At 34.0% G+C, this 24076-nt stretch overlaps 4 protein-coding genes and 1 pseudogene across 6 annotated transcripts; 3 read left to right on the forward strand and 2 right to left on the reverse strand.

Moving 5' to 3' along the window:
* Positions 1-276: 276 nt before the first annotated feature.
* Positions 277-3130, forward strand: LOC123197360 (F-box protein At5g51380-like). Its single transcript, XM_044611620.1, has 2 exons — positions 277-1644; positions 2387-3130. Exons 1-2 carry the CDS (start codon positions 449-451, stop codon positions 2652-2654), a joined length of 1464 nt encoding a protein of 487 aa, XP_044467555.1. The 5' UTR covers positions 277-448; the 3' UTR covers positions 2655-3130.
* Positions 3131-3779: 649 nt separating this feature from the next.
* On the reverse strand, positions 3780-4556 carry LOC123198068 (NAC domain-containing protein 7-like). The gene has a single exon (XM_044612642.1). It carries the CDS (start codon positions 4554-4556, stop codon positions 3780-3782), a length of 777 nt encoding a protein of 258 aa, XP_044468577.1.
* Positions 4557-4823: 267 nt separating this feature from the next.
* Positions 4824-6166, forward strand: LOC123198070 (annotated as a pseudogene).
* A 1645-nt stretch (positions 6167-7811) lies between these two features.
* Positions 7812-16394, forward strand: LOC123197794 (pleiotropic drug resistance protein 3-like). The gene is made up of 24 exons (XM_044612197.1): positions 7812-8153; positions 8730-8853; positions 9244-9329; positions 9465-9549; positions 9702-9861; positions 9944-10020; positions 10095-10148; positions 10247-10337; positions 10447-10748; positions 10844-11125; positions 11208-11521; positions 11600-11760; positions 11930-12033; positions 12232-12385; positions 12497-12637; positions 12747-12817; positions 12897-13229; positions 13556-13846; positions 14319-14399; positions 14603-14736; positions 14913-15140; positions 15352-15523; positions 15620-15874; positions 16107-16394. Exons 1-24 carry the CDS (start codon positions 7825-7827, stop codon positions 16371-16373), a joined length of 4296 nt encoding a protein of 1431 aa, XP_044468132.1. The 5' UTR covers positions 7812-7824; the 3' UTR covers positions 16374-16394.
* A 414-nt stretch (positions 16395-16808) lies between these two features.
* On the reverse strand, positions 16809-23365 carry LOC123197793 (autophagy-related protein 3). 3 transcript variants are annotated; one of them, XM_044612196.1, is made up of 11 exons: positions 23037-23365; positions 22882-22952; positions 22497-22613; positions 21389-21555; positions 20821-20906; positions 20485-20536; positions 19960-20025; positions 18905-19032; positions 18083-18185; positions 17912-17945; positions 16809-17028 (listed from the first exon to the last, which is right to left on the reverse strand). In XM_044612196.1, the coding sequence occupies exons 1-9, from the start codon at positions 23195-23197 to the stop codon at positions 18089-18091; spliced, it is 945 nt and encodes a 314-aa protein (XP_044468131.1). In that variant the 5' UTR covers positions 23198-23365; the 3' UTR covers positions 16809-17028; positions 17912-17945; positions 18083-18088. The 3 variants fall into 3 exon arrangements, with proteins under 3 accessions (XP_044468131.1, XP_044468129.1, XP_044468128.1); XM_044612194.1 differs by having other exon boundaries at positions 17912-17949; XM_044612193.1 differs by lacking the exon at positions 17912-17945 and having other exon boundaries at positions 23037-23364.
* Positions 23366-24076: the final 711 nt, after the last annotated feature.

A 24076-nucleotide genomic window follows, 5' to 3' on the forward strand; every position in this document is an offset into this window, starting at 1 on the left:
GAGGAGAAAAATGTAATAAAATTATATAATTTGAATATAAATAGTAAAACAACAGTTTTACCCTTATATTTAATAGAAAACTTAATGGCTATTTAAAGATGGATAGGTATTTGAACTTTTCATCAAACATAGGTATAGATTAGGGTAAAACTGGGGTGGGAAATAGTGCTTTTCCCTCTTTGAAATTGATACATGTCTTTACCTTTAACAAATGGTTATTATATTTATAGTTATTATATTTTTATTTTGACTTGTCAGTTTCTAACTAAGACAAAGCCCATCGAAATAGGTTATTTTCGTCTTCTTTTCACGATTCGAACCACTGGCCCCTCCATCTTCACAAATCCGTTAACCACAGGACACAAACAGTTGCAGTCACTTGAACCTTCAAACTTGGTTCAACTTCCACAAATGAACTCCATCTTCCAGTTCATCCTCTGTTGAAACCATGTCCTGTGTTGAGCAAGAGAATTCTAAGGAGAACTCTAACCCCAACACCTCTGTGAAGAGGACGCCTTCCACCTGGACAAATCTTTGGCTCAAAAACACCAAACCCTTGAAAAATGTTGTCTTTACTATGAAGTTTCAGCAATCTCTATCTACACCCACCTCTAAACTTTCCAAAAACGACAAACCCGTAATTTCAAATTTCTCTAAATTTGACCGTACCCTTTTGTTATCTGACGATATTCTCCTCACAATCCTCTCAAAACTTCCCCTTTCGCAGCGTAACGCTAACTACCTTGTTTGCAAACGCTGGTTGAATCTTCAGGGTCGGCTTGTACGCTCACTCAGAGTGTTGGATTGGGACTTTCTTGTATCTGGTAGGTTGATTTCAAGATTCCCAAATTTAACCAATGTTGATTTGATAAATGCGTCTCTTGTTTCGCCTAGGAATTCGGGTGTTTTGTTGAGTCATAAGTTTCTCTCTGTCCATGTTGATTCTTGGGATCCTAGGTTTTATGAGCATAACATGTTGTTACCTGTTGAAATGATTGATAAAGGGCTAGCAAATCTTGCTAGCGGGTGCCCTAATTTGCATAGGCTTGTGGTGATTGGAGCTAGTGAATTAGGGTTGTTGAGTGTAGGGGAGGAGTGTTTGACTTTGCAAGAGTTAGAGCTGCATAAGTGCAGTGATAATGTGTTGCGTGGGATTGCCGCATGTGAGAATTTACAAATCTTAAAATTGGTTGGGAGTTTGAATGGATTTTACAGCTCATTGGTTTCTGATATTGGTTTGACAATTTTGGCTCAGGGGTGTAAAAGATTGGTTAAGCTTGAGCTTAGTTGTTGCGCGGGTAGTTTTGATGGAATAAAAGCAATTGGGCAGTGTTGTCAAATGCTTGAGGAATTGACATTTGTTGATCATAGGATGGATGATGGGTGGCTGGCTGCTCTTTCGTATTGTGAGAATTTGAAGACTTTGAGGTTTGTGTCCTGTAAAAGGATGGATCCTAGTCCAGGGCCGGATGAGTATTTGGGTTATTGTTTGGCTTTAGAGCGCTTGCATTTGCAAAAGTGTCAGTTGAGGGATAAGAAGAGTGTGAGAGCCCTATTCAGGGTGTCCAAAGCTGTTAGGGAAGTTATGTTTCAAGATTGTTGGGGACTGGATAATGATATCTTCAACTCTGCAAGTGTTTTCAGGTAATGGGTTATTTTCTTCTGTTTGTGTAATTTTGTTGCCATGCTTCCAAGCTGGTGGATTTCCAAATATTTTGTGCTAGGTATCTATTACCATTATGAAATGCCTAGTTTTAGTTAATATTATCAATGAAAATGGAAGTTGAAAGGTTCATAAAATCATTAGTATGCAACAGCATAATCCTATGAAGTGACATGCAGAGTAACTAAGTACATATTCTGCACATAAATGCTTCTATGGATATCTAAGTCTCTGTCTTTTTGGGTTGATATTTTTACTTAAAAAAAATCAACTTTAAGGAGTAGATCCTTTTAACTATGGGAGATTTGATTTTGTCACTGAAGAAATTGTTGTTTATAAATGAAAAAGAAAGTGATTATTAATGAAAAATGAAGTGATTATGAGTGACTTATTAGCGCATACTTTGTAATCACAGCTTGCACAAACTGCAATACTGAAGTAGTTGAGCTTGAAATTGATAAATTGCAGCTGAGTTTATTACCTATGTAACTTATATGCTTGTATATATATTGCAAAATTTGGAATAAACAATACCATGTAATTATGGTAGAGTACTATGATTCAACTATTTTAGTGTGATTTTAGTATTAGAAGGTTATATCTAAGGGTTGTTTGACAATTATGATTTAGTTTTCAATCTAGGGAACTTATAGTAGAGATCTAAATAATCTACATTTCAGAGTTGTTTGATTGGAATAATTATTGATGTTGTTTTTATTGCAGGAGAGTAAAATTTTTATCTTTAGAAGGATGTCCATTGCTAACAACAGAAGGTCTGGAATATGTGATTCGTTCCTGGACAGAGCTCGAAAATCTGAGTGTGATGTCATGTAAGAATGTAAAGGCTGGTGAAGTCTCTCCTGCACTTTCAACCTTATTCTCAACCCTTAAAGAGCTTAAATGGAGGCCAGACACCAAATCTCTTCTTGCTTCAAGTCTTATGGGAACTGGCATGGGAAGAAAAGGAGGGAAATTTTTCAAGAAGGCATAATACCTTAAATAGTCACCTAAAAAGACTAGCTTTTGCACCGCTTTCCCAACCACAGCCACCATGAAGCAACTTTTCTCTTCAAAAGGGTATCAATCCATTGCAAGCACTCTCGTTTATTTAGGAAGTTAACATTCATGTCAACAAATGCAAACTTTTCCTCAGCCTCCCCCTTGTTGTTACGGATGCCACCCAAGGCTGGAGTATCAGAAATTTGCATGCCCTGTTTAGCCTTTTTCAGTGCACATTAGATTGTGGATGTCATGCTGATTTCAATATCATGTGCAGGATTCACTGGAGGATGTTTAGGTGTTATTAATGTATCTATCATGCTTAACACATACTTATTTCTAAGACTCTGATTAGAATGTAGTATTTGTTCAGAGTTATTGTCTGACTGTAAAGTAGAATTGTACTTAATTATCTTGATCAATTTATTGTTGCTACCCCATAGACAATATTACATCATTATCTTCTTCTCTTTCTCATTTTTCTAGTTATTGCAGTTTATCTTTCTGATGCTCGAGTTGGAAAGATGAGATTTAAAAGATGTTATATTCTTTTGATACAGTTCATAACAGAAAAGCTATCTGTATATCATTATTGGGCTTGTTACTTATCGAATTTTACGACCTTTTTCTGATAATATTTTACCTCTCAGCAGTTTCCAGAAAAGTAATACAGAAGCAGCTAAAAGGTGCTGAAATACAATTAAAATTATGGGTATCTATTTTGAGTGCATAAATGAGTATATATTCAATGTTTTTTATCATATTAATAACATCCAATTATATGATGACACATAAGTTTGTATTTATTTGTGTATACAAAATAAGTATACATAGTGTTGTCATCATCAAGTGTTTGTGGCAAATATCCACTGTACAAATTTGCATCATCAAATTCCTTAATGGGCTTAACTCCATTTATCATGAATATTTAATTTAACGAAGTTACTGTTGAATTTAATTAATTGGTTTAATGGAATTAAATATAATAAAGAATGAAAACTCAAGAAGCAACACCCGTGAAAAGCAAACTGAATTAGCTGGTCAGTAACGTAGAAACAAAAAGTTACAGTGGCATCAGGGCAAACGCCCTTAAAAAAGATTACAATCTTTCTACTCTTCAACTTCTAAAGATATCATCAATGTCGAAGAACTGTTGAGAGTCACCGTGTTCTAATTCATACCCAAACTGGCTGATAATAGAACCATATTCGTCATTTTCAAGCTCTGCTGATTGTTGCACAATGGTGGAACTGTCAGAGCATGTTGTAATGGGAAGTATTGAAAGTGGCAGAGATTCAGGATCCACTTTTTGAACTTTAGTCCGCTTGTTCTTCTTTTCAGGATCAGCTTCAACAACCTTACGTCTCTTAACTTGTTCACTCTTTTCCCTCTGATTCTTCTGCAGAGCCAGTTCATTTTTTCTTATACGGCAAACAACGAAATTATCATGTTGATCCAGACCCAGCAAAGATAAATCAAGACTATACTCATGCATTATCCATCCACCATGCTGTTTCGATTGTTTGTTCTCGTAACGAAATCGCTTTTTCTTCCCAATCCTATGATTTTCATGAATTATTTCTAAACCAGCATCTTCACCATGCCACGTCCCTTCTCCAATGGTACGATTTATTTTTGATTCTTTCAAAGTCCTTTTCTTTAATTGTGTGAAAAAAAATAGGTCTTTGCGACATTCCTCTGCAAATTGTTGTTTAAAGAAATCCCAAATCTCCCAGGGTTCTTCAGAACCATAGAGATTATATTCAGGAATGAAATAGTCAAGATTAGGAATGAGTTGGTTCACAATCTTGTTGTACAGAAAGTAGCCCACCAATTCCGAGTCCGTTGGATCGAAAACACAGCCAACAGGAAGTAAGGACTTGGCTGCTTCCATAGTTCTACTGTTGCAAACGGAAACAGAAAAAGTTAACTCAAACATAAAGAAGAAAGTGTACAGGTTTACGGATTGCAAAAACAAAGAAGTCAGATATGAAGAAGAAAGTGTAGAGGTTTACAGATTGCAGAAACTGAGAAGTTAACTCAAATATGAAGCAGAAAGTCTTGACGTTTATAGATTGCAGAAACAGAGAAATCAACTCAAATATGAAGAAGAAAGTGTAGAGGTTTACGGATTGCAGAAACAGAGAAGCTAACTCAAATACGAAGAAGAAAATGTAAAACAGAGCAATACGTAGTTAATGCAGAAAGTGAAAAAGCAGAAGAAAAGAGATAATTGGGAATTAGGGGTTGAGGTTATATATAAGTGAAGGTGTGTTTCCTGTTTAGTTTAAATCAACTAAGAGAGAGCCGTTGGAGGCCCGGGAGCGGGAAATCAAGAAAGCCGTTAGGACAGTTGGAGGGCTGAATTTCTAATATCAGGAATTCAAGAAAGTTTCTGTTTAAATCAACTTCCCGTTTGTTAAAGAGCCGTTGGAGGCCCGGCAGCGGGAATTCAAGAAGGACGTTAGGATTATTGGCTTAGCCGGAAAGTTAGCTGGAGTGAAGTTGGTTTAAGTTTTTCTATTTTTTATGTTTAAATAAGAAGTATGAAAATACGCACTGTTTCATATTGTAAAAGGGACGGATTTGATTTAAAAAAAAACCTAATTAGTTAGTAGCGTAATGTCATTGTGTGATTCCCTTGCTTGCAAAGGCTGGTTGAATCTTCGGGGTCGGCTTTTGCGCTCACTTAGAATGTTGGATTGGGACTTTCTTGAATCTGGTTGGTCGATTTCAAGTTTCCCAAATTTAACCAATGTTGATTTGATAATGCGTCTCTTGTTTCGCCTAGAAATTCGGGTGTTTTGTTGAGCCATAAGTTTCTCTCTGTCCATGTTGATTCTTGGGTTCCCAGGTTTTATGAGCATAACATGTTTTTACCTGTTGAAATGATTGATAAAGGGCTAGCAAATCTCGCTAATGGGTGCCCTAATTTGCGTAGGCTTGTGGTGATTGGAGCTAGTGAACTAGCGTTGTTGAGACTTTGCAAGAGTTGGAGCTGCATAAGTGTAGTGATAATGTGTTGCATGGGTTGCCGCATGTGAGAATTTACAAATCTTAAGATTGGTTGGAAATTTGGATGGATTTTACGGCTCATTGGTTTCTGATATTGTTTTGACAATTTTGGCTCACGGGTGTAAGAGATTGGTTAGGCTTGAGCTTAGTTGTTGCGCGGGTAATTTTGATGGAATAAAAGCAATTGGGCAGTGTTGTCAAAAGCTGATCATAGGATGGATGGTGGCTGGCTGGCCTCTCTTTCGTACTGTGAGAATTTGAAGACTGAGGTTTGTGTCATGTAAAAGGATGGATCCTAGTCCAGGGCTGGAGGAGTATTTTGGTTACCATTTGGCGCTCGAACGCTTGCATTTGCTTAAGTGTCAGTTGAGGGATAACAAGAGTGTGAGAGCGCTATTCTGGGTGTCCAAAGCTGTTTGGGAAGTTATGTTTCAGGATAGTTGGGGATTGGATAATGATATCTTCAGCTTTGCTAGTGTTTCCCAGTAATGGGTTCTTTTTTTCTGTTTGTGTACTTTTGTTGCCATGCTTCCAAGCTGGTGGATTTCCGAATATTTTGTGCTAGGTATCTATTACCATTATGAAATGCCTAGTTTTAGTTAATATTATCAATGAAAATGGAAGTTGAAAGGTTCATAAAATCATCACATGGCATAATCCTATTAGGTGACATACAGAGTAACTAGGCACATATCCTGCACATATACGCTTCTAATTACAAGAGATTTGATACTATCACTGAAGAAATTATTGTCTATAAATAAAAAAGAAAGTTATTATGAATGAAAAATGAAGTGATTATGAATGATTCATTAGCGCATACTTTGTAATTTTTGCTTGCACACACTGGTATGATGAAGTAGCTGAGCTTGAAATTGATAAACTGTAGCTGAGTTTATTAACTATGTAACTTATTTGCTTGTATATATATTGCAACAATTGGAATAAACAATACCATGTAATTATGGTAGAGTACTATGACTAGACTATTTTAGTATGATTTTAGTATTAGAAAGTTATTTCTAATGGTTGTTTATTGTTCAGTTTTCAATACTCTAAGGAATGCATAGTAAAAGTTTGGATAATCTATATATCAGAGTTGTTTGATTGAAATGTTTTTTTTAATGTTTCTTTCATTGTAAGAGAGTAAAAATTTTATCTTCAGAAGGTTGTCCAATGCTAACAACAGAAAGCCTGAATAATATGATTCTTTTATGAACGAAATTTCATAATTTGAGTATAATATCATATAAGGATACTATAGTAGTTCTAACTATATTATCCAAGTTCTTAATCAGGGTAATATCATAACTACTGATGTTTTGAGAACGATCCTCTGATGTGATGTGTGCACAAATATATTATGATAATATTGTGTTTGAATCCACCTCAAATATACACACATAAAAATTCATTACATCGATGCAAAATGAGTTTGAGATGAGCATAGTGGGTGAATTAAGCATGTTCTTAGGTATACAAATTAAGCAACTTGAAAAAGGAATTTTTGTAACTCAAGCTAAATATGCTAAGAACAGTTGAAGATATTTGGAATAGAGAATGCAAAACATGCTAGGACCGCCATGAACACATCTTTTAGGTTCACTAAAGATGAATACGGTAAGAAGGTAGACATTAAGTTGTATAGACTTACTACAAGTCGACCTAACATATACATATATTTCATAATATACTGTTCTTACCCATTAAAGTGAGGAAAGTAAAAGTAAGTAAAACAATTTGACAATTTTGATAATTTTTTATTAGGGTGGTTGGTGACTTACAATTTAATTAATGGGTTAATTGATAAGTTACAAATTTTAATATTGCATACCTGCTAATCCAATATTAAACAATATAAAGTCATTCGAAATGTTGTCAGATTTTGATTCTTTTTGTTGTTATCTATATATTAAATAAATTAATATTCAATTTCCTTCCATATTTCCCGTTTCCACACCATGAAAAAACTATGTATTTCTTCAAGTAACAACAAATCTCAATCAAGCAAGTCAATTTAATAACTAAACGTATCTCTTCAGTCAATTACAAATCAATTTCAGGATTATTTAAATATGTAATATATATAATTCAGCTGATCTTTAGGTTCAAGATCTGAGTACTATTACTTTGAGTTGAGAAATTTAATGGTAGTATCACAGATAAGAGGAAGCATTTGTTCCTCTTTTCATAGTGGTGCTTCAGATTCTCATACAATTAGATCCATGCATGGGGATGCGGAGAATAATGTAGAGGATGATGAAGTTGAGTTGCAGTGGGCTGCAATAGAAAGATTACCCACATTCAAAAGGCTTAGAACTTCATTATTCAACCTGGTAGAGGGACAGAGTATGAGCATGATTGATGTTACCAAGCTTGGAGCTCCGGAACGGCAAGATTTTACCAACAAACTATTAAACAAAGTTGAAGATGACCATCGTTACCTCTTGCAAAAACTTAGGGAAAGGATAGACAAGTAAGCACTACACATAAGAACTCATCTCTCCAATTTATTCCATTGCTTAATGCATAAGTTTTGAAATATATTTGGCTTTCCAAACATGCAAAAATATATTTTAATAGATGTGTTACTATAGATCAAAGATTAAAGCCTTCCAATCTCATTTAAAAAAAAAAATTATCTGTGAAAACATTGAAGGAAGTATACTAGAAAAAGTTTGATCTGTATGCGTCACATACACTGATTGTATGCTTAAAGACAATATGAACACACAAGTCTTTTAAAGCAGTCCCAAAGAGTAGTTCTTGTAGCAAATGAGTGAGATACCAAGCATTATAACTTCTATAGTTGTTGTGAGACTGGTTATTGAGTAAGGGTTTTATCTGTCTGGTGTAATTAACTAAGCCCTGAAATGACCCCCTGACATGCTCAAATGATATCATGCTTTTGTCCCATGAGAATTTTTAGTGCTTGGGAAAGACAACACAATTAGCCTTTGTGCCGCTTTTATTTCAAACATGTAATATTATGTATTACCATAATTTGATGTAGAAAATTGTTGTAACTGAACCTGATATCTGTTTGCTGCAGAGTGGGTTTGGAATTGGGTACAGTGGAAGTCAGATACCATAATTTATCCATAGAAGCAGAATGCCTTGTAGTTCATGGACAGCCCCTCCCCACCCTTTCCAATGCCCTCAAAGATATATTCTCAGTATGTCTTATGTTCCTAACTTTCTTTCTCGCCATATAACTTATCTTAATTTTGACCTTACGATTTAGAATTTGTGAAAATTTTCTCCAAGGGATGTTTCTTGATGAAGGTTCTTTTCAGAGGTTGATAGTAAAATTTGCTTTATTCTGTTGAAAATTTAAGAAAGCTCCGTCATTAAAGTGGAATGTAGTTTAATTGCATCTCTAATTCAGAGATTCAAGTGGAATTATGCTACTTATGGCTGAAACTATATTCATGCTCCTCTTGTTTATTTGTTCATGAAGAGCATTTCCAACTAATCCCAGCTTTTAGCGATTATTTGTATTTTATCGAATATCTTGTAGTTTTATGCCTGAAAGTGATGAACGGGAAGTGTAATGTGTTCAACAGGCTATGATAAATATTACTGGGTCCAAGTCTCAAGCGAACAAGATACCAATACTTAAGGATGTCAGTGGCATCATTAAGCCTTCCAGGTTTGCAATGAAGCTATTCAGATTTTGCATAATTTTACTTTGAGAGCTGTATTTTTGTGTTATACAGGAGAGTTATTTTGTATGCGGCAGATAAATATTCACACTCTTACATTACATATTCTCTTTTTCATGCAGGCTAACTCTATTGCTTGGCCCTCCAGGCTGTGGGAAAACCACTTTGTTACAGGCGCTTTCTGGAAAGCTTGATCCATCTCTCAAGGTTGCCATGAGTATCAAACACTATCTTGTCAAATTAAGTAGCAAAATGATGACCTTTTATTATACTCACAAAATTACTAAATCATTGTTTAAATATCAGTTAGTTAAACAAGGAAACACTTATCAATCTGTTTTTGAATTCCTGACTTCTAGGTTACCGGGGAAGTTTTGTATAACGGTTACAAGTTCAATGAATTTGTTCCTCAGAAGACATCAACTTATATAAGTCAGCATGACTTGCACATTTCTGAAATGACTGTGAGGGAAACACTTGACTTCTCAGCACGTTGTCAGGGCATTGGAGACAGAGCTGGTAAGTATACTCTGCGTCTAGTGGTCATAATCATACTCTTAACAAGATTATATTAATTCTAGATATGATTTTTCTTTTGCAGATATCATGAAAGAAATCAGTAAAAGGGAGAAGGAAGCTTGTATTATCCCAGAACCAGATATAGATACCTTTATGAAGGTAAACAATGTGCATGCAGCTTGGTTCATTTTCCCTTTCATGGGACTCGCTGTTGACAACTTCTGTACAAACAGGCAATATCAATTGAAGGATTAAAAAGATCTCTACAGACAGACTATATATTGAAGGTAATTCTAATTAACTAAAAAAAGGTTCAATTTTCTGCAGGCTTCTAGATTTCTCACCATAATTTGTGTGAATTATGTTAATGATGGGCACTTTTCAGATCCTTGGGCTAGAAATTTGTGCTGACACAATTGTGGGGGATGCAATGAAAAGAGGAATTTCAGGTGGTCAAAAGAAAAGACTCACAACAGGTTGTGTGGATTACAGGAATTTACTAAAGAACTGAGTTCCCAAGTTAATAGCAATATCAGTTATTTTTCCTATTTTCTTACAATTCTGTTTGATGTGTTCCTCTGCCAGGGGAAATGATAATCGGTCCATCAAGAGCTCTCTTTTTGGATGAAATATCAAATGGCTTAGATAGCTCCACCACCTTTCAGATTGTGTCCTGCTTGCAGCAATTGACACACATAACTGATTCAACCATTTTGATATCACTTCTTCAACCAGCACCTGAGACCTTTGATCTCTTTGATGACATTATCTTAATGGCAGAAGGAAAGATTGTGTACCATGGACCTCGTAGTAATGTTCTAGAGTTTTTTGAGCATTGTGGTTTCAGGTGCCCACCTCGGAAAGGCACTGCTGATTTCCTCCAGGAAGTATGTGTCCTTGTTTAAATTTTTGTGCCATGCTAATAATAACTGCTTTAAACTGGTGTTCTGATTTGGTGTTTCTTTTTTATTTTACTGTTTAGGTGGTTTCTGAAAAGGATCAGGCACAGTACTGGTTTCACAAACATGTCCCTCATTCTTATGTTTGTGTAGACAAATTTAAGAATATATTCAAGGAATTTCATTTGGGACAGAAACTCACTGATGGATTGTCAAGGCCTCTCGATAGATATGAGTGCTACAAAAACTTTTTGTCTCTCAATAACTACTCGCTGAAAAAATGGGAATTATTCAAAGCATGTCTGGCTAGAGAATGGCTTCTGATGAAGCGGAATTCCTTCATTTATGTGTTTAAAACTGGACAGGTTAGTATTAACTAATAATGATAACTATTTCTGAGTCGGTAAACATAAAAAAAGTTGACTCCCAGTTGTTTTCACCATGCAGCTTGTGGTCATTGCACTGATAACAGTGACAGTGTTCTTACGAACCCAGATGAAAATTGACATGTTCCACGCGGATTACTACATGACTTCCTTGTTTTATGCTCTCATTAGACATGTGTGTAATGGGGTTGAAGAATTGTCACTGACTTCTTCTAGACTCCCGGTCTTCTACAAGCAAAGAGACTTCTACTTGTATCCTGCATGGACTTATTCCATACCAGCGGTCATTTTGAAGGTCCCATTTTCATTAACGGATGCTTTTGTATGGACAGCTATTACCTATTATGCAATTGGATACAGTCCTGAACCAGAGAGGTGAGCTTTACAATTCTTGAATTAGATATTGCTTCATGCAAACAAATAATAAGTCCAAGAGTTATCGATTCTTGTTAGGTTTTTCCGTCAATTCCTTCTTTTCTTCATGGTTCATCAAGTGTCAATATCACTTTTCCGTTTGATTGCTTCCATAGTCCGAAATCCATCTTTTGCAGCAATATGTGCCCTTTCATCCTTCCTAGTGATGCTGCTGTTTGGTGGCTTCTTACTTCCACAATGTAAGAATGATTTACAGCAAGAATTCTCAATAAATGAAATCACTGATGATTGTATTAAAAATTATCTCTGAACAATCAAATGAATTTTATTAATCCTTTTTTTCTTTAAAAATAAAGAATTGTGCTTAAATTTTGAATTAAAAAGACTTTGGGTGTTTCCTTGCTGCAGCTTCTCTACCTGGTTGGTTTGGATGGGGGTTTTGGCTTTCCCCATTCGCTTATGCAGAAATGGCTGTTTCAGTCAATGAATTCCTTTCTCCAAGATGGCAAAAGGTGAAATCCCAACTATTAAATGATAAAGTAATACTACTACTTATGATTTTTGTTTTTGTATTGTGATTTTTCATATCATTTTTCATATTTGTCTATCATCCATATAGTATTTCTAATCTGTGTATGATTAGTATTGCTTTTATTCATAGATGGCTAAATAATGGCGCAAAAATTTTCATTGAAAATTGACAATTACAGATTTCATCCTCAAATACTACCATTGGACACCAAATTCTCATCGAACAAGGACTGAACTTCAATGACTACTTTTATTGGATATCAATTGGAGCATTGCTTGGATTCTGGATCTTTTTAAATATTGGATTCGTTTGTGCACTGACTTATTTGAAATGTAAGTTTATCCTCTTATCAGATATTAGAAAAATGAGAACGGTTAACCATGGAGTAAAGAACCAATTCTTCTTGCACTAATCTTTGTCAGCTGAAAAATGAATTTCTGCAGCACCAGGGAGATCTCAGGTCATCATTTCTCATGATAAGCTATCTTACTTTACGGGAGTAGATAATTTCAACAATACAACTAAGGGAAAAGAATTTCCTTCTGTTAGTACTATTAAAGGTGCTGTAAAAACAAATACTACAGGTGAGAAGCTGCAGTATTTGTTGGTAATAATTTCAGTGCACATATAAGATAATTAGTTTTTTGAGTATTGGTAATTGCAGTGATAACAGTGACTTAAGTTATATTACAGGAATGGTTTTACCTTTTGAGCCCTTAACATTAACATTTGAGAATGTGCAATACTTTGTTGAGACTTTCAAGGTAATTGTGTTATTTATGATACCTGATTCCCCTAGTGTTGATACAATTGAAACTGATCAAAGCTCTATGAATTTTCCAGAATTTGAGAGATCAAGGTTTTCCACAAAAGAGACTACAACTTCTTAGTGATATTAGTGGAGCATTTAGACCTGGAATTCTTACAGCTTTGATGGGTGTCAGTGGAGCCGGGAAAACAACAATGATGGATGTCCTGTCTGGTAGAAAGACTAGTGGCATTATAGAAGGGGAGATAAGAGTTTGTGGGTATCCTAAGGTCCAAAATACATATGCCAGAGTATCAGGTTACTGTGAGCAAACTGACATCCATTCTCCCCAGATTACCATTGAAGAATCAGTGATTTACTCTGCTTGGCTAAGGTTGCCATCTCAAATTGATAGACATACAAAAACTGTAAGATGTCTTCCAACTTTATGAATATACTGCATGTAGTTCAATTTTTGTCTTGGAATAAACTATATTCTAAGATTTCCTGTATTTTGTCTTGGGCAATTTATTGAAAAGAATCTAGAAGTAAGGAGGAACTGAGTATTCTAGGTTTCCAACACGAAGTGTTTGATCTTTTAATGTTTTATGCTTATTATAAAAAGGTTTTTTTCATCTAATGTTGCAGTGAAAGAAATACAAGGACTAAAAATCTAAACAAAGCCTTGAAGCATGCCTGAAAATTTGAAAACTTACTGCTTCTGAAATTTTCAGTTAACTCTCTAATTTGACAGGAATTTGTGGCAGAAGTTCTTCAACTGATTGAACTTGATGAAATTAAAGAAGCTTTAGTTGGAATCCCTGGTACCAGTGGTATATCAAATGAGCAACGGAAACGGCTTACTATAGCAGTAGAGCTTGTTTCTAATCCATCCATAATATTCATGGATGAACCCACCTCAGGTCTAGATGCCAGAGCAGCCGCAGTCATCATGCGAGCTGTAAAAAATATTGTCCATACAAATAGGACTGTTGTATGTACCATTCACCAGCCAAGCATTGATATATTTGAGGCATTTGATGAGGTAATTATCTTTTATACTCTTTCACGCAAAAAAGATGTCAGTTCTTTTTTAAAACATTATATTTTCATGAAGCTCCTTAATTTTTGTGATAATAATATCCAAATTATATGTTTATGGGTAAGAATTCATTCTTAGGTTGTCAGAAATAGATAGTCAAATTATAAAGGATTTCCAATCACAGTCTCAGAACTTTGCCTTGTTTTGCTTATTTCCACTTATATTTAAGATGTTCACTTCTATTGCATGTTTAATCACATGGAGGGAACCATCATATGAAAAAAAAGGTGATGCTCAATGTGCCAACTATGACATTTTCTTCAGAAATTTCCCATATTCTGGTAGATATTCTTAAAGTTTTGTTTTTGCTTCATTGTGTATATCTATAATACTAGACATCAAGATTTAAAACAATTGAAGCATGAAGAATATCTTTCAGGTCGTTACCTTCTTTGTTTCATGTATAATCCTGCAGTTGATTTTGATGAAAAGAGGAAAAATAATATATTCTGGAGAGCTGGGTCTGAATTCAAGCAAGCTTATTGAATATTTTGAGGTAAGCTTAAAAACAAGAGCAATATATAAATTCCCATTTGGCTCTCCCTGTGACAAGTTTGCACTACTAACAAAATCTTTTATTTAGTAGTTAAATATTTGACAAAAGAACACAGGAAAACTGCAGATTCAGAAGCTGCTTTATCAACTTTATACATAGGCAATAATAAATTACAACATCTAATACTATGTACATTATGTCAGGGCATTTCTGGGGTGCCAAAAATCAAAGAGAACTACAATCCAGCAACATGGATGTTAGAGGTCACTAGCCCTGCTGCAGAAGGTGAACTGGGTTTGGATTTTGCCCATCTTTATAAAGAGTCCCTTTTGTTCCAGTAAGTTTTTCAATTGTAAAGATTCAGTGGTTTGCTTATATGTTGAGATTTTTCTCTTATTGATATTTAATCATCAGTTCTAACACAAATTGACTGAGAAAGCTTTCAGAAGGCAGTGTTTCTTCTCTATATATTTCTATATGAAAGAAAGTGACAAGCATTCCAATTTTGTATAGGAAAAACATGGAACTAATCAGAGAATTGAGCCTGCCAGCACAGGGTTCAAAGGAACTGCATTTTTCTACACGCTTTGCACAAAATGGATGGGTGCAATTTAAGGCATGCCTCTGGAAGCAGCACCTCACATACTGGAGAAGTCCCAATTATAACTTGGCACGATTGGCACTTGTTATCATATCTTCTATATTACTTGGAGCAGTTCTATGGCAGAAAGGGCAGAAGATGTAAGCCATTTACAATATTCTGGTTTTATTTATTTTAAATTAATCATCTTTGAATGCATTGGACATAAAACATGTAAGTTACTTGTATACTGAGTGGTCAACCACAAGGTTACTTTAAAATATGTCAATCTAAAAACACGACCTAGGAATTTTTACTGCACAATGCTGGGGATTCTTATAAATTATCTAATTATTGATGCTTATTTTGTAGAGACGGTGGGCCAGATCTTCTTACTATATTGGCATCTTCATTTATTTTGATGCTTATCATAGGAGGATCCAACTGTTCTTCTGTAATTCCATTCATAGCTGCTGAGAGAATTGTAATCTACAGAGAAATGTTTGCCGGAATGTACTCCTCATGGATGTATTCGTTAGCACAGGTTAAAAAGTTCATAGACACTTGTTACACCTAAGACTAGATATATAATTTTCAACCAATTTGATTTGCGTATAACCGCATAATTTGTATTTTGCAGGTGATAATTGAGATCCCATATGTTTTCCTTCAAGCTGTTCTGTTTACAGCAATCACATATCCAACAATAAATTTCTACTGGTCATTTGACAAAGTATTTTGGTACTTGTACACTATGTTTTGCACACTACTCTTCTTCAGTTACTTTGGCATGCTACTTGCCTCAGTGACGCCAACTTACCAAGTGGCTTCAGTATTGGCAACTTTCTCCTACACCATGTTCAATTTGTTCTCAGGCTACCTCATACCTGGACCAGTAAGGATTTTTATCAGTTACAGCTCAAAATTTTCTAGTCTAGCTTTTCTAACATCAACAATCCATCAAGTTTATGAGTTGCAACATGATAAGTTATATTCTCATTCTTCTTGAAAACCTCATGAAGTTTCATAAACCCAGGAGTACCTTTGATAAGTTGTTGTCATTCAGATGTCAAATAATTTGAAACTATGATGTAGATAAAGATTCATTTGTAACATTTTGATTACAGAAATTACCCAAATGGTGGATATGGAGTTACTGGATTTGCCCGACAGCCTGGTCTTTAAAGGGTATCCTTATTTCACAATACGGAGATATAACAAAGGAAATTGCAGTGCATGAAGAGCACAAAGCGGTCAATGCCTTCTTGGAAAGCTATTATGGTTATCGACAGGATGATTTAGTTATTGTAGGTATTGTGCTCATTGTATTTCCATTAATTACTGCAACTGCTTTTGCATTTGCAATGGCAAAACTCAACTTCCAGAAGAGATAGAAGACATATTTCTTGACGATCCCTCGAAGCTTTGAAACATCATTCTTGTCATTGCATGTATCCTTATGAATTTGCACACCAATACATGCATTTATCTGATTCTTTGCATGTGATTTGTATCTATCAAGAAATGAAAATAACAGAGTGAACAAAGAAAAATCCGATTCAATTCAATTTGAGGCCTTAATTTGACATCAAATCATTGTTATCTATCAATGGAACAAACTTAAACTCTATGATACCTAGATAACAGATAATTGCCATTTTTAATATTTGTTTTTTCTTAAAATGATAGAACCCATTTATATTTTGTAATGTTTTGAATTCTATGACAATTTAACCTGTTACGGCCGGGTCACAACTTTATATACATTCATTTACTAGTTATTAGAATAAAAATATAACACAAGCTATAATGTTCCACCTAAATAGCAATAGACAATAATAGTAGTGAATTTTGTATTAATAACAATCTATCCACCACATGCAATTTTACAGAGTCTAAGCAACTCTATGACAACGCTTATATACCAAACCAACAACTTCAATAGGTTTCCAGGACTTCCAGTTCAAGTTTTATATATACAAAAGATGAGGAAGATTACTGTGCAGTTGACCAATTCAGAACACACCTCCACGTGGTATTTGTCCGGTTCTATATGCACAACCAAAAAATAATAATAATTAGTACACACATCAAACAAACAGAAGGAAATTGGAGTTCATATATGTGTGCATATGCGTGCATGCACATATACAAAAAACAATATGTCACCATGTAATTTGGTGTTATTTTATCTCTAATTTTAAACTATTCAATCACATAATGACAAGTGCACAAAGTTGTATACATAACACTAATCATATATATGTGTATGTGTGTACACACGCACGCTCATTTAGTATTAACATGCTACATGTTTTTCAGTTTTCTTTTTAATCGATTATAACTAGTATGGTCATCGCTAACACTTTCATGATTCTTATATAAATATCTTATCTCCATTCTCCAAGTCTCCTACCAAAGATAAGCAATACTGAAGATCTTTCAGTGTACGTGTGTATATATATATGTGTGTGTGTATGTGCGTACGCGCGTGTGTGTGTGTGTGTGTAAAACATCCCTTGTAACAACTTTAAGTCAAATGGCCCAGAGCTACATTCCAAAGTTTGCATCCATGAATAGTTTGTTACCATATGAGAACTAAAAACATGCATTTATTCTGAAAAGAGGATACCCCAGTTTCATGAGGCCCAATTCTAATATCACACCTTGCAGCCTAGAACCCAGTGACTGCACAGCACCAAATCAAGAAAATTACAGCCTAGGTCCAATTCTGTCTTTTGGTTGTACAATTTGATAGTTCAAGAACGAAGTATCATATAAATGGGTGTGGGTGATCTAGATTACAGTGTATCAAATAAGATAGGAAACACCACAGATGGTGACTTGGTCAGCCAAGCTTCAAGCAATATAATATGAGAGTGAAATGTCAAGAAGGAAAGTAGAAACTCTAATCACCAAAGAAGGTGCTTACTATGCGAAATAACTTTGAACAGTGATGCCACCGTCTGCTTTTTTATCAATGTGCAAATGTTAAAAAAACCATGTTATACAAATAAATCAATAAATCAAATAAAAACAATTATACAGGTTTTTCAGTCATCTCTGGATCACCAAAAACAGAATGGAAAATGAAACTAATTACCTCATATCAATTGCTTGAGCTTCCAAGATCAAAGTCCATGGTGTAATCATATTCAATGGTTGGAATTACAGAGGCCACAAATTTCAAGAATAGGAAAAGGTACCTACAAAGAACACAAGAATAGGAAAAAATATATTTAATAAAATAAAGGGAGAACAGAAACAAAATACATACATATGTATGCATAAGCTGAAACTAACAGCCATTAACTTTGTGAGAATCTAATTCAAAATAATGTTTAAAGTCACTACTTTTCTATGTTTTCTTGATCCTCAGAACCTTCATACAAGCTTTTTCAATAGGATCAGTCATCAACCTGAGTGCCTAACTACTCTTTCTCATGCTTTGAAACAGGCAAGAATGATATGAAATAATGGGATTTAGTAAGAAATGAAGTCATTTCACCAATTGACCAACAAAGGTACTTTCAATCAATTAATTTACGATTTGACTATTTTTATACAATCCGTAAACAGTTCATTAACAGTGCGAGCATAATATAGGCGTTCATATAGGTGAGTCGTGTGAGATCTGAATTTAGTTTTCAATTAACAGGCTAAGATTATTCCTCAATGATATTAGTTCAGGCTCCATTCCACCGGACATTAGAATTTATTTTCTTTATCTTGGCCCTTTTCAGAAAGAATGAGTGGATGCATAATCATTACAAAATAGTTTCAGTAAAGTGAGCTAATGCAATTGGATTTTGGGCTTCGATAGTAGTCAGTAGAACAGCTTACATTCGTGCATGATGCATAAATATAAGGGATAATTCAAATGTCAATTTTTAATGTAAATGATAAGCCAAAAAAAATATATTACTTGTCAACTTCAGGCTCCACTCCACGTGACACTAAAACATCAATAATTTTCTTCATCACTGCACCATGTCGACATGGATGTATGGATGCATGCTTCCCTGGCAAGTGAGGATGGTCTTCTATAGTTACCTGTGTGTAAGTAAATTTACAGGGAGAAAATCACATTTGATTGAAAATCTTAGATATATAAATATGATGCAATTCAGTCAAAGAAACAAATAAATGAACAATACATGTCTTCATCAACAAATAGTAGAGGCAGAGAAAATAACAATGGTTCATATTTTGGTAAAGATTTTGAAAAGCTTATATGCCCGTGCCCCTCAACACACACAATTATACCCAACTATATTTCTAATACACAAACAACCAGATTCAAATATTCCATTGAATGTTTGATACTCAAAATTTTACTAGTAAATAATGATATGTATTTAACATTTTATATGACAATTTTAAAGGTTAAAAAAGGACACATTTGAGGTGCAACCAATATTTGAAAAAGTAATGCCCCCACAACCTGGTACTTGGGGTTACAGCTCAAAAAATTATATCTAAGATTATGTTTGAAGTGAGACTAAAATAGTCCTTATCTGCATGAGTATTGGCATATTATGCTCTTTTTAACAGAATGAATCCAAGATTTATTTTTTCAACTATGAAAAGGATATTTATACAGTTAATATATTATGAATAAATCTTTCATAGATTCTTGTTTAAAAAGTAAGAGAAATTAGTAAAAAATAATTTCCTAAAATCTTCTCAATGATTACTCAAATTTGGGTCACTTCAACTGATCCTTCATTAAAAAACAATGGACCATTAGCATTCTCAAAAATATTTCCTAGGACACAACAAAAATCAGCCTCCAGTGCTAAGAATAAAAAAGACTCTTTGCTATTGCTTATTAATGGCAGATTTTTGCTTCATTGATGAATGAAATAACAGAAATGCCACAGTAAGAATACTCCAGTTGAAATTCTCACAGGCCACAGAAAACTGTTAAATACAAAAGCCTGCCATAATTGTTAAACACATAAAAGCTTTCAATCTCACCGTTTTGCGTGCATGGTCTTGACTAACATCTTCAAGTACAAGCTCAGGTTGCAAAAGCATCCTTGACTGTGAAAAAAACCGAGAAATGCTCAACTGGGTCAAATAAATTAGTTCAACAACTGCATTCTTTCAAAATAAAAATGCACATTAATAGTTTTCTTAACCAAACTGATATTGTATTAGGTTCAAATTTGTTGATTTGAAAAAAAAATTGAGGGAAAAAAGATGCATCAGGGAGATGTTTTGGGGCACAACAAGAAGAATTTATATCCCCAAGGTTAATATGTTTATTATGACACGTTCATGGTAATATAAAATATGTCACCAGCTATAAGATGTAGGAATCTTTTTCATTGCAAATTCCAAGTCAAGAAGTAATTTATGCTACAACTGATTAGCCCTTACCTATTAGCAAAAGGAAAAGATAAAAATGAAGACAGTTTAAGTATACCGGCAACTAGTCTCACTAGAATCAGAAAAGAATCCTAATAGTTTCACCAAAAAGATACAGATTAACTGAAAAACCTCATCATATCCGGTAAGCCAAACACGAGGAGTTTGATAATATTTGTCATACCTGAAATAGATCAATAGCAAACACATCAATGATTATATGACATTGTGGATTACATAATAATTTGAAATCTTATCAATATTTTTGCTCATTCTTACATTCACAGGATGCTTATAATAGAGAGATGAAGATAAAACAATTTCAGCAGAATCATCAACTCATTCACCAGAAATCTCTCACATTTGAGATTTCAATAATTTTATGATTCCAATATTTGGTAGAAGTGGAACTAGACATGCATATTATCCAAAATATAATACAAAAACTTTACTATCAATTCATCTTACGTGATGCTGACATCATAAGTTCGAGTCCGAAGAATGTTATCATCATCAGGTTCATGAGCAACAAAATATGTAGGCTGAAGTGTAGCCTGTATTAATGGATAGAAAAAAAATTAGTTTTTTCTTCATATTAACTCATAGGTCAATATACTGGCCCCCTCTGGGGCATTAAAAAGTAAAATCAGATTAAAACTAAATGTTCTTGAGGAATCTATAAGATGAAACTCCATTAGATCAAAAGGTCCACAGTAGTGCTATACAACATCATCAGAGAAACCATGAGGGTCTGTTGCCAACAGTCCTAGAGGAGGAACATTGAGAGGTTCCTCGAAGATGGAGAAAAAAAAAACCAGACCAATGATACAAATCTCATATACAGATCAAGTAGTCAAAATGAGATGAGTTGCTAAAAACATTTCATTACATCTAACATAGAAATTGATTACATATCAAGGCAATTATCTATCTTTTATTAGCCACTTCATATTCACTAGAAAACTAGAAATCTGACATAATAAGTATTATTCCATGTCTGAAACCTATGACATAAACATAACTAGTAATGACTTACAGGATCTGCTTCTATTAAGCTGTTAGGTTCTTCATACTCAGACATGTCTGGAATATCTTCCTCTTCTTCTTCACCCCCAAAGTGGTTAGAAATTGATTGAACAGTATTGTTCCTGCTGATTTCTAGGGCCTCCATGGAGGGCAAATTGTCATCATCATCCAATTTATCTAGAGAAAATGAGAACAATCAAATGGGAAAACATAAATCACTACACAATCGGAATGCAACAGTACAAGGTTGAAATTTCTGTAGATTGAACTGCTGTAAATATCTGTTGATACATAAACAGAAGACTATGATAAAGACTTTCCAAGAATATGGTTGACATAAACATAAGTGACCCATTATCTGTATTCTATATTTAGGAGATATATCATGCAGGAACTCTGCATCCAAATGAACAGTTACTTTCCCTGTAAAGATGTTAAATCTGAAGCCAATCCAAGTCATAACTGTTAAAAAAAGTAGCAAGCATTGGTAAAGTTTTCCTCTCGATGCACAAAATTTACGTATGAGCATTGTCCACTTTTATCTTTTTGAGAAAACTTGGAACCAAAGATCTTTGTCTATCAAACATAACCTTCTACCACTCGATTGAAAGCATAGAGGCTAAGAGAATTTCACTACCATAACATGATGATAGAAGAAGACTGAAACTACAAATATAACTATCACTAAAAGAGCTTAAGGCATGAATGGCATACTACCATTTTCTTTTCTTTACCACCCAAAAACAAAAGGTACAAGATTGTGCAGTTATCAAGCAACCTTCAACTCCAATAACATGACCAAATAAAAATAAAACTACCAAGAATATAAATTTCAATATGATATTTTAGTCGATTTTAATCTCTAATAAGAAAATAGAAGAAAAACCCACAGATTCGTAAAGCAGCTACATTGGTATGACATCCAGTGGAGACACCAAATCACATCCAATCAATTCCCAAAACAAAACATTAATGCCACCTCCTAACTTATTTAAAATTCTTGAACCACAAATCTCTCCAAACTCATATGATGGTTGCCAATATTTTCTTTCCGCATTTCAGAGCTGCATTCAAACATAAATTTGACACTTGACAACTAGTCTTATCAGAAGTAGTACCTTTTGGTTTCCCATGAGTCGCCAGCCACCCATCATTATCTTCATTATCAACCAAAACTTCACCTCCTGCACCTTCATATTCTTCTTCTATAAATGCAGCTCTTCTTAGGCATGGCACTGAAAAGCAATATCTTGATCAATTATTAACAACATAAACACAAATACAAGTTCATTCAGCGTAAATCTCATCCTATATTAACTAAATAAATTTTCTCATTCCAATCATAACCAAAATTGAAAAATAGAAATTCCTAAATTTTTTTTGTGCTGAGTAAATACCACAAATTACTCCTCCGCATATTATTGGTTGTATCCAAAATTTATACCGAATTTGATATTCGTTGCAAATTAAAGGTAATTCAAGTAAAATAATAACGAAATTTACCATTTCTAGTAATCAAGAACTGTTTCTCCGCTGGCAAATACGACTTTCTCTTGCTCGGTTCGCCAGATTCCCTAACCGAAATTACAAAAAAAAAAAAAGAATCTATCATGATAATTAATGAGATTGAATTGAATTATTAAAAAAATTAAGATTACCAGGACCAGGTGGGGCATTTAGAGACGAGATTATCCCCGGCAAGAATGAATTCGGAAACGCTAAGAACACCTTTTTCTTTGAAGGCAGAGACGGTCCGTGGACCGGTGATTCTCTCAACGGTTCCTTTGAATGCTTCGTGAAGTCTCTGTGAGAACACCATATTTCTCAATCTGGGAATTGATAAGCAGATTAATTTAATTTAGCAAGGAGAAAACCCAAACCCCAGTTGCGGTGAGGAGAAGAAAGGTAAAGTTTGCACTGTATTTGTTGGTTAGATATAGAATGTCTCCCAAGAAAACCAAAACTAGAAGGACCGAGACAGAATATTTCAATATCGATAAAAGTTTGTGCATTACAAATATATATAATTTTAAATAAAAATAATTATATATTATTATAATTAAATTTTAATTTAAAATCATTTAATCACACAATAAAATTATAATCATGGTTGATCATACAGTATTATTTTTCAAAATATAAATAATAATCCTTATTATTTTTCAACCAAACGTAACAAATTTTAGTTGAGTAGACAAAGGGTGGATCACATTTTCCCACCTAAGATTTTGCGTAAAAATTTTTTATCCGTAGTTAATATAAAATCATTTTATCATCTAAAAACTTTTATCTAAAAAAGGATAAATGACAATTTCGCACCCAAGGTTTGATGAAATGACAAATTCCTTATATTTTAATTTTAAAAAATAAAATTTTCACCCCTTCTACTTTTGTTAGTAAATTCTGTTTGATTTTCTTAAAAATAAAATTACAAAATTATCATCAAACATTTAAAATAAATATCAAATTAGTAATATACCTTTACCAATTTAAAAATTATCAAGTCTTTAACCAATCTTAAAATATTTTATTTTGTTTATTTCTTTGGGGTGTAGTTATCATTTTTGAAACTATCAAGGAGCAAATAAATCTCAATATTTAAAAACACCCCCAATTTTTTTTCAAATTAATAAAAACCTTTAAAATTTTCTTTAACATTTTCCAAAATTATAATTTTTTCGTAACATACATATTTTGA

The sequence above is a fragment of the Mangifera indica genome, chromosome 15, assembly GCF_011075055.1.
Source record: "Mangifera indica cultivar Alphonso chromosome 15, CATAS_Mindica_2.1, whole genome shotgun sequence".
Taxonomy (NCBI): domain Eukaryota; kingdom Viridiplantae; phylum Streptophyta; class Magnoliopsida; order Sapindales; family Anacardiaceae; genus Mangifera; species Mangifera indica.

Coding starts and splice junctions, on each gene's coding strand:
- LOC123197360 (XM_044611620.1), top strand. CDS start 449: ATGTCCTGTGTTGAGCAAGAGAATTCTAAGGAGAACTCTAACCCCAAC. Junction 1,645..2,386: donor AACTCTGCAAGTGTTTTCAG/GTAATGGGTTAT, acceptor TTTTTATTGCAG/GAGAGTAAAATTTTTATCTT.
- LOC123197793 (XM_044612196.1), bottom strand. CDS start 23,197: ATGGTGTTCTCACAGAGACTTCACGAAGCATTCAAAGGAACCGTTGAG. Junction 21,556..22,496: donor GACTCATGGGAAACCAAAAG/GTACTACTTCTG, acceptor CATTTTCTCTAG/ATAAATTGGATGATGATGAC. Junction 20,537..20,820: donor ACTTATGATGTCAGCATCAC/GTAAGATGAATT, acceptor GATCTATTTCAG/GTATGACAAATATTATCAAA.
- LOC123197794 (XM_044612197.1), top strand. CDS start 7,825: ATGGTAGTATCACAGATAAGAGGAAGCATTTGTTCCTCTTTTCATAGT. Junction 12,034..12,231: donor TTTCTCCAAGATGGCAAAAG/GTGAAATCCCAA, acceptor TGACAATTACAG/ATTTCATCCTCAAATACTAC. Junction 13,230..13,555: donor TTGATAGACATACAAAAACT/GTAAGATGTCTT, acceptor CTAATTTGACAG/GAATTTGTGGCAGAAGTTCT.
- LOC123198068 (XM_044612642.1), bottom strand. CDS start 4,556: ATGGAAGCAGCCAAGTCCTTACTTCCTGTTGGCTGTGTTTTCGATCCA.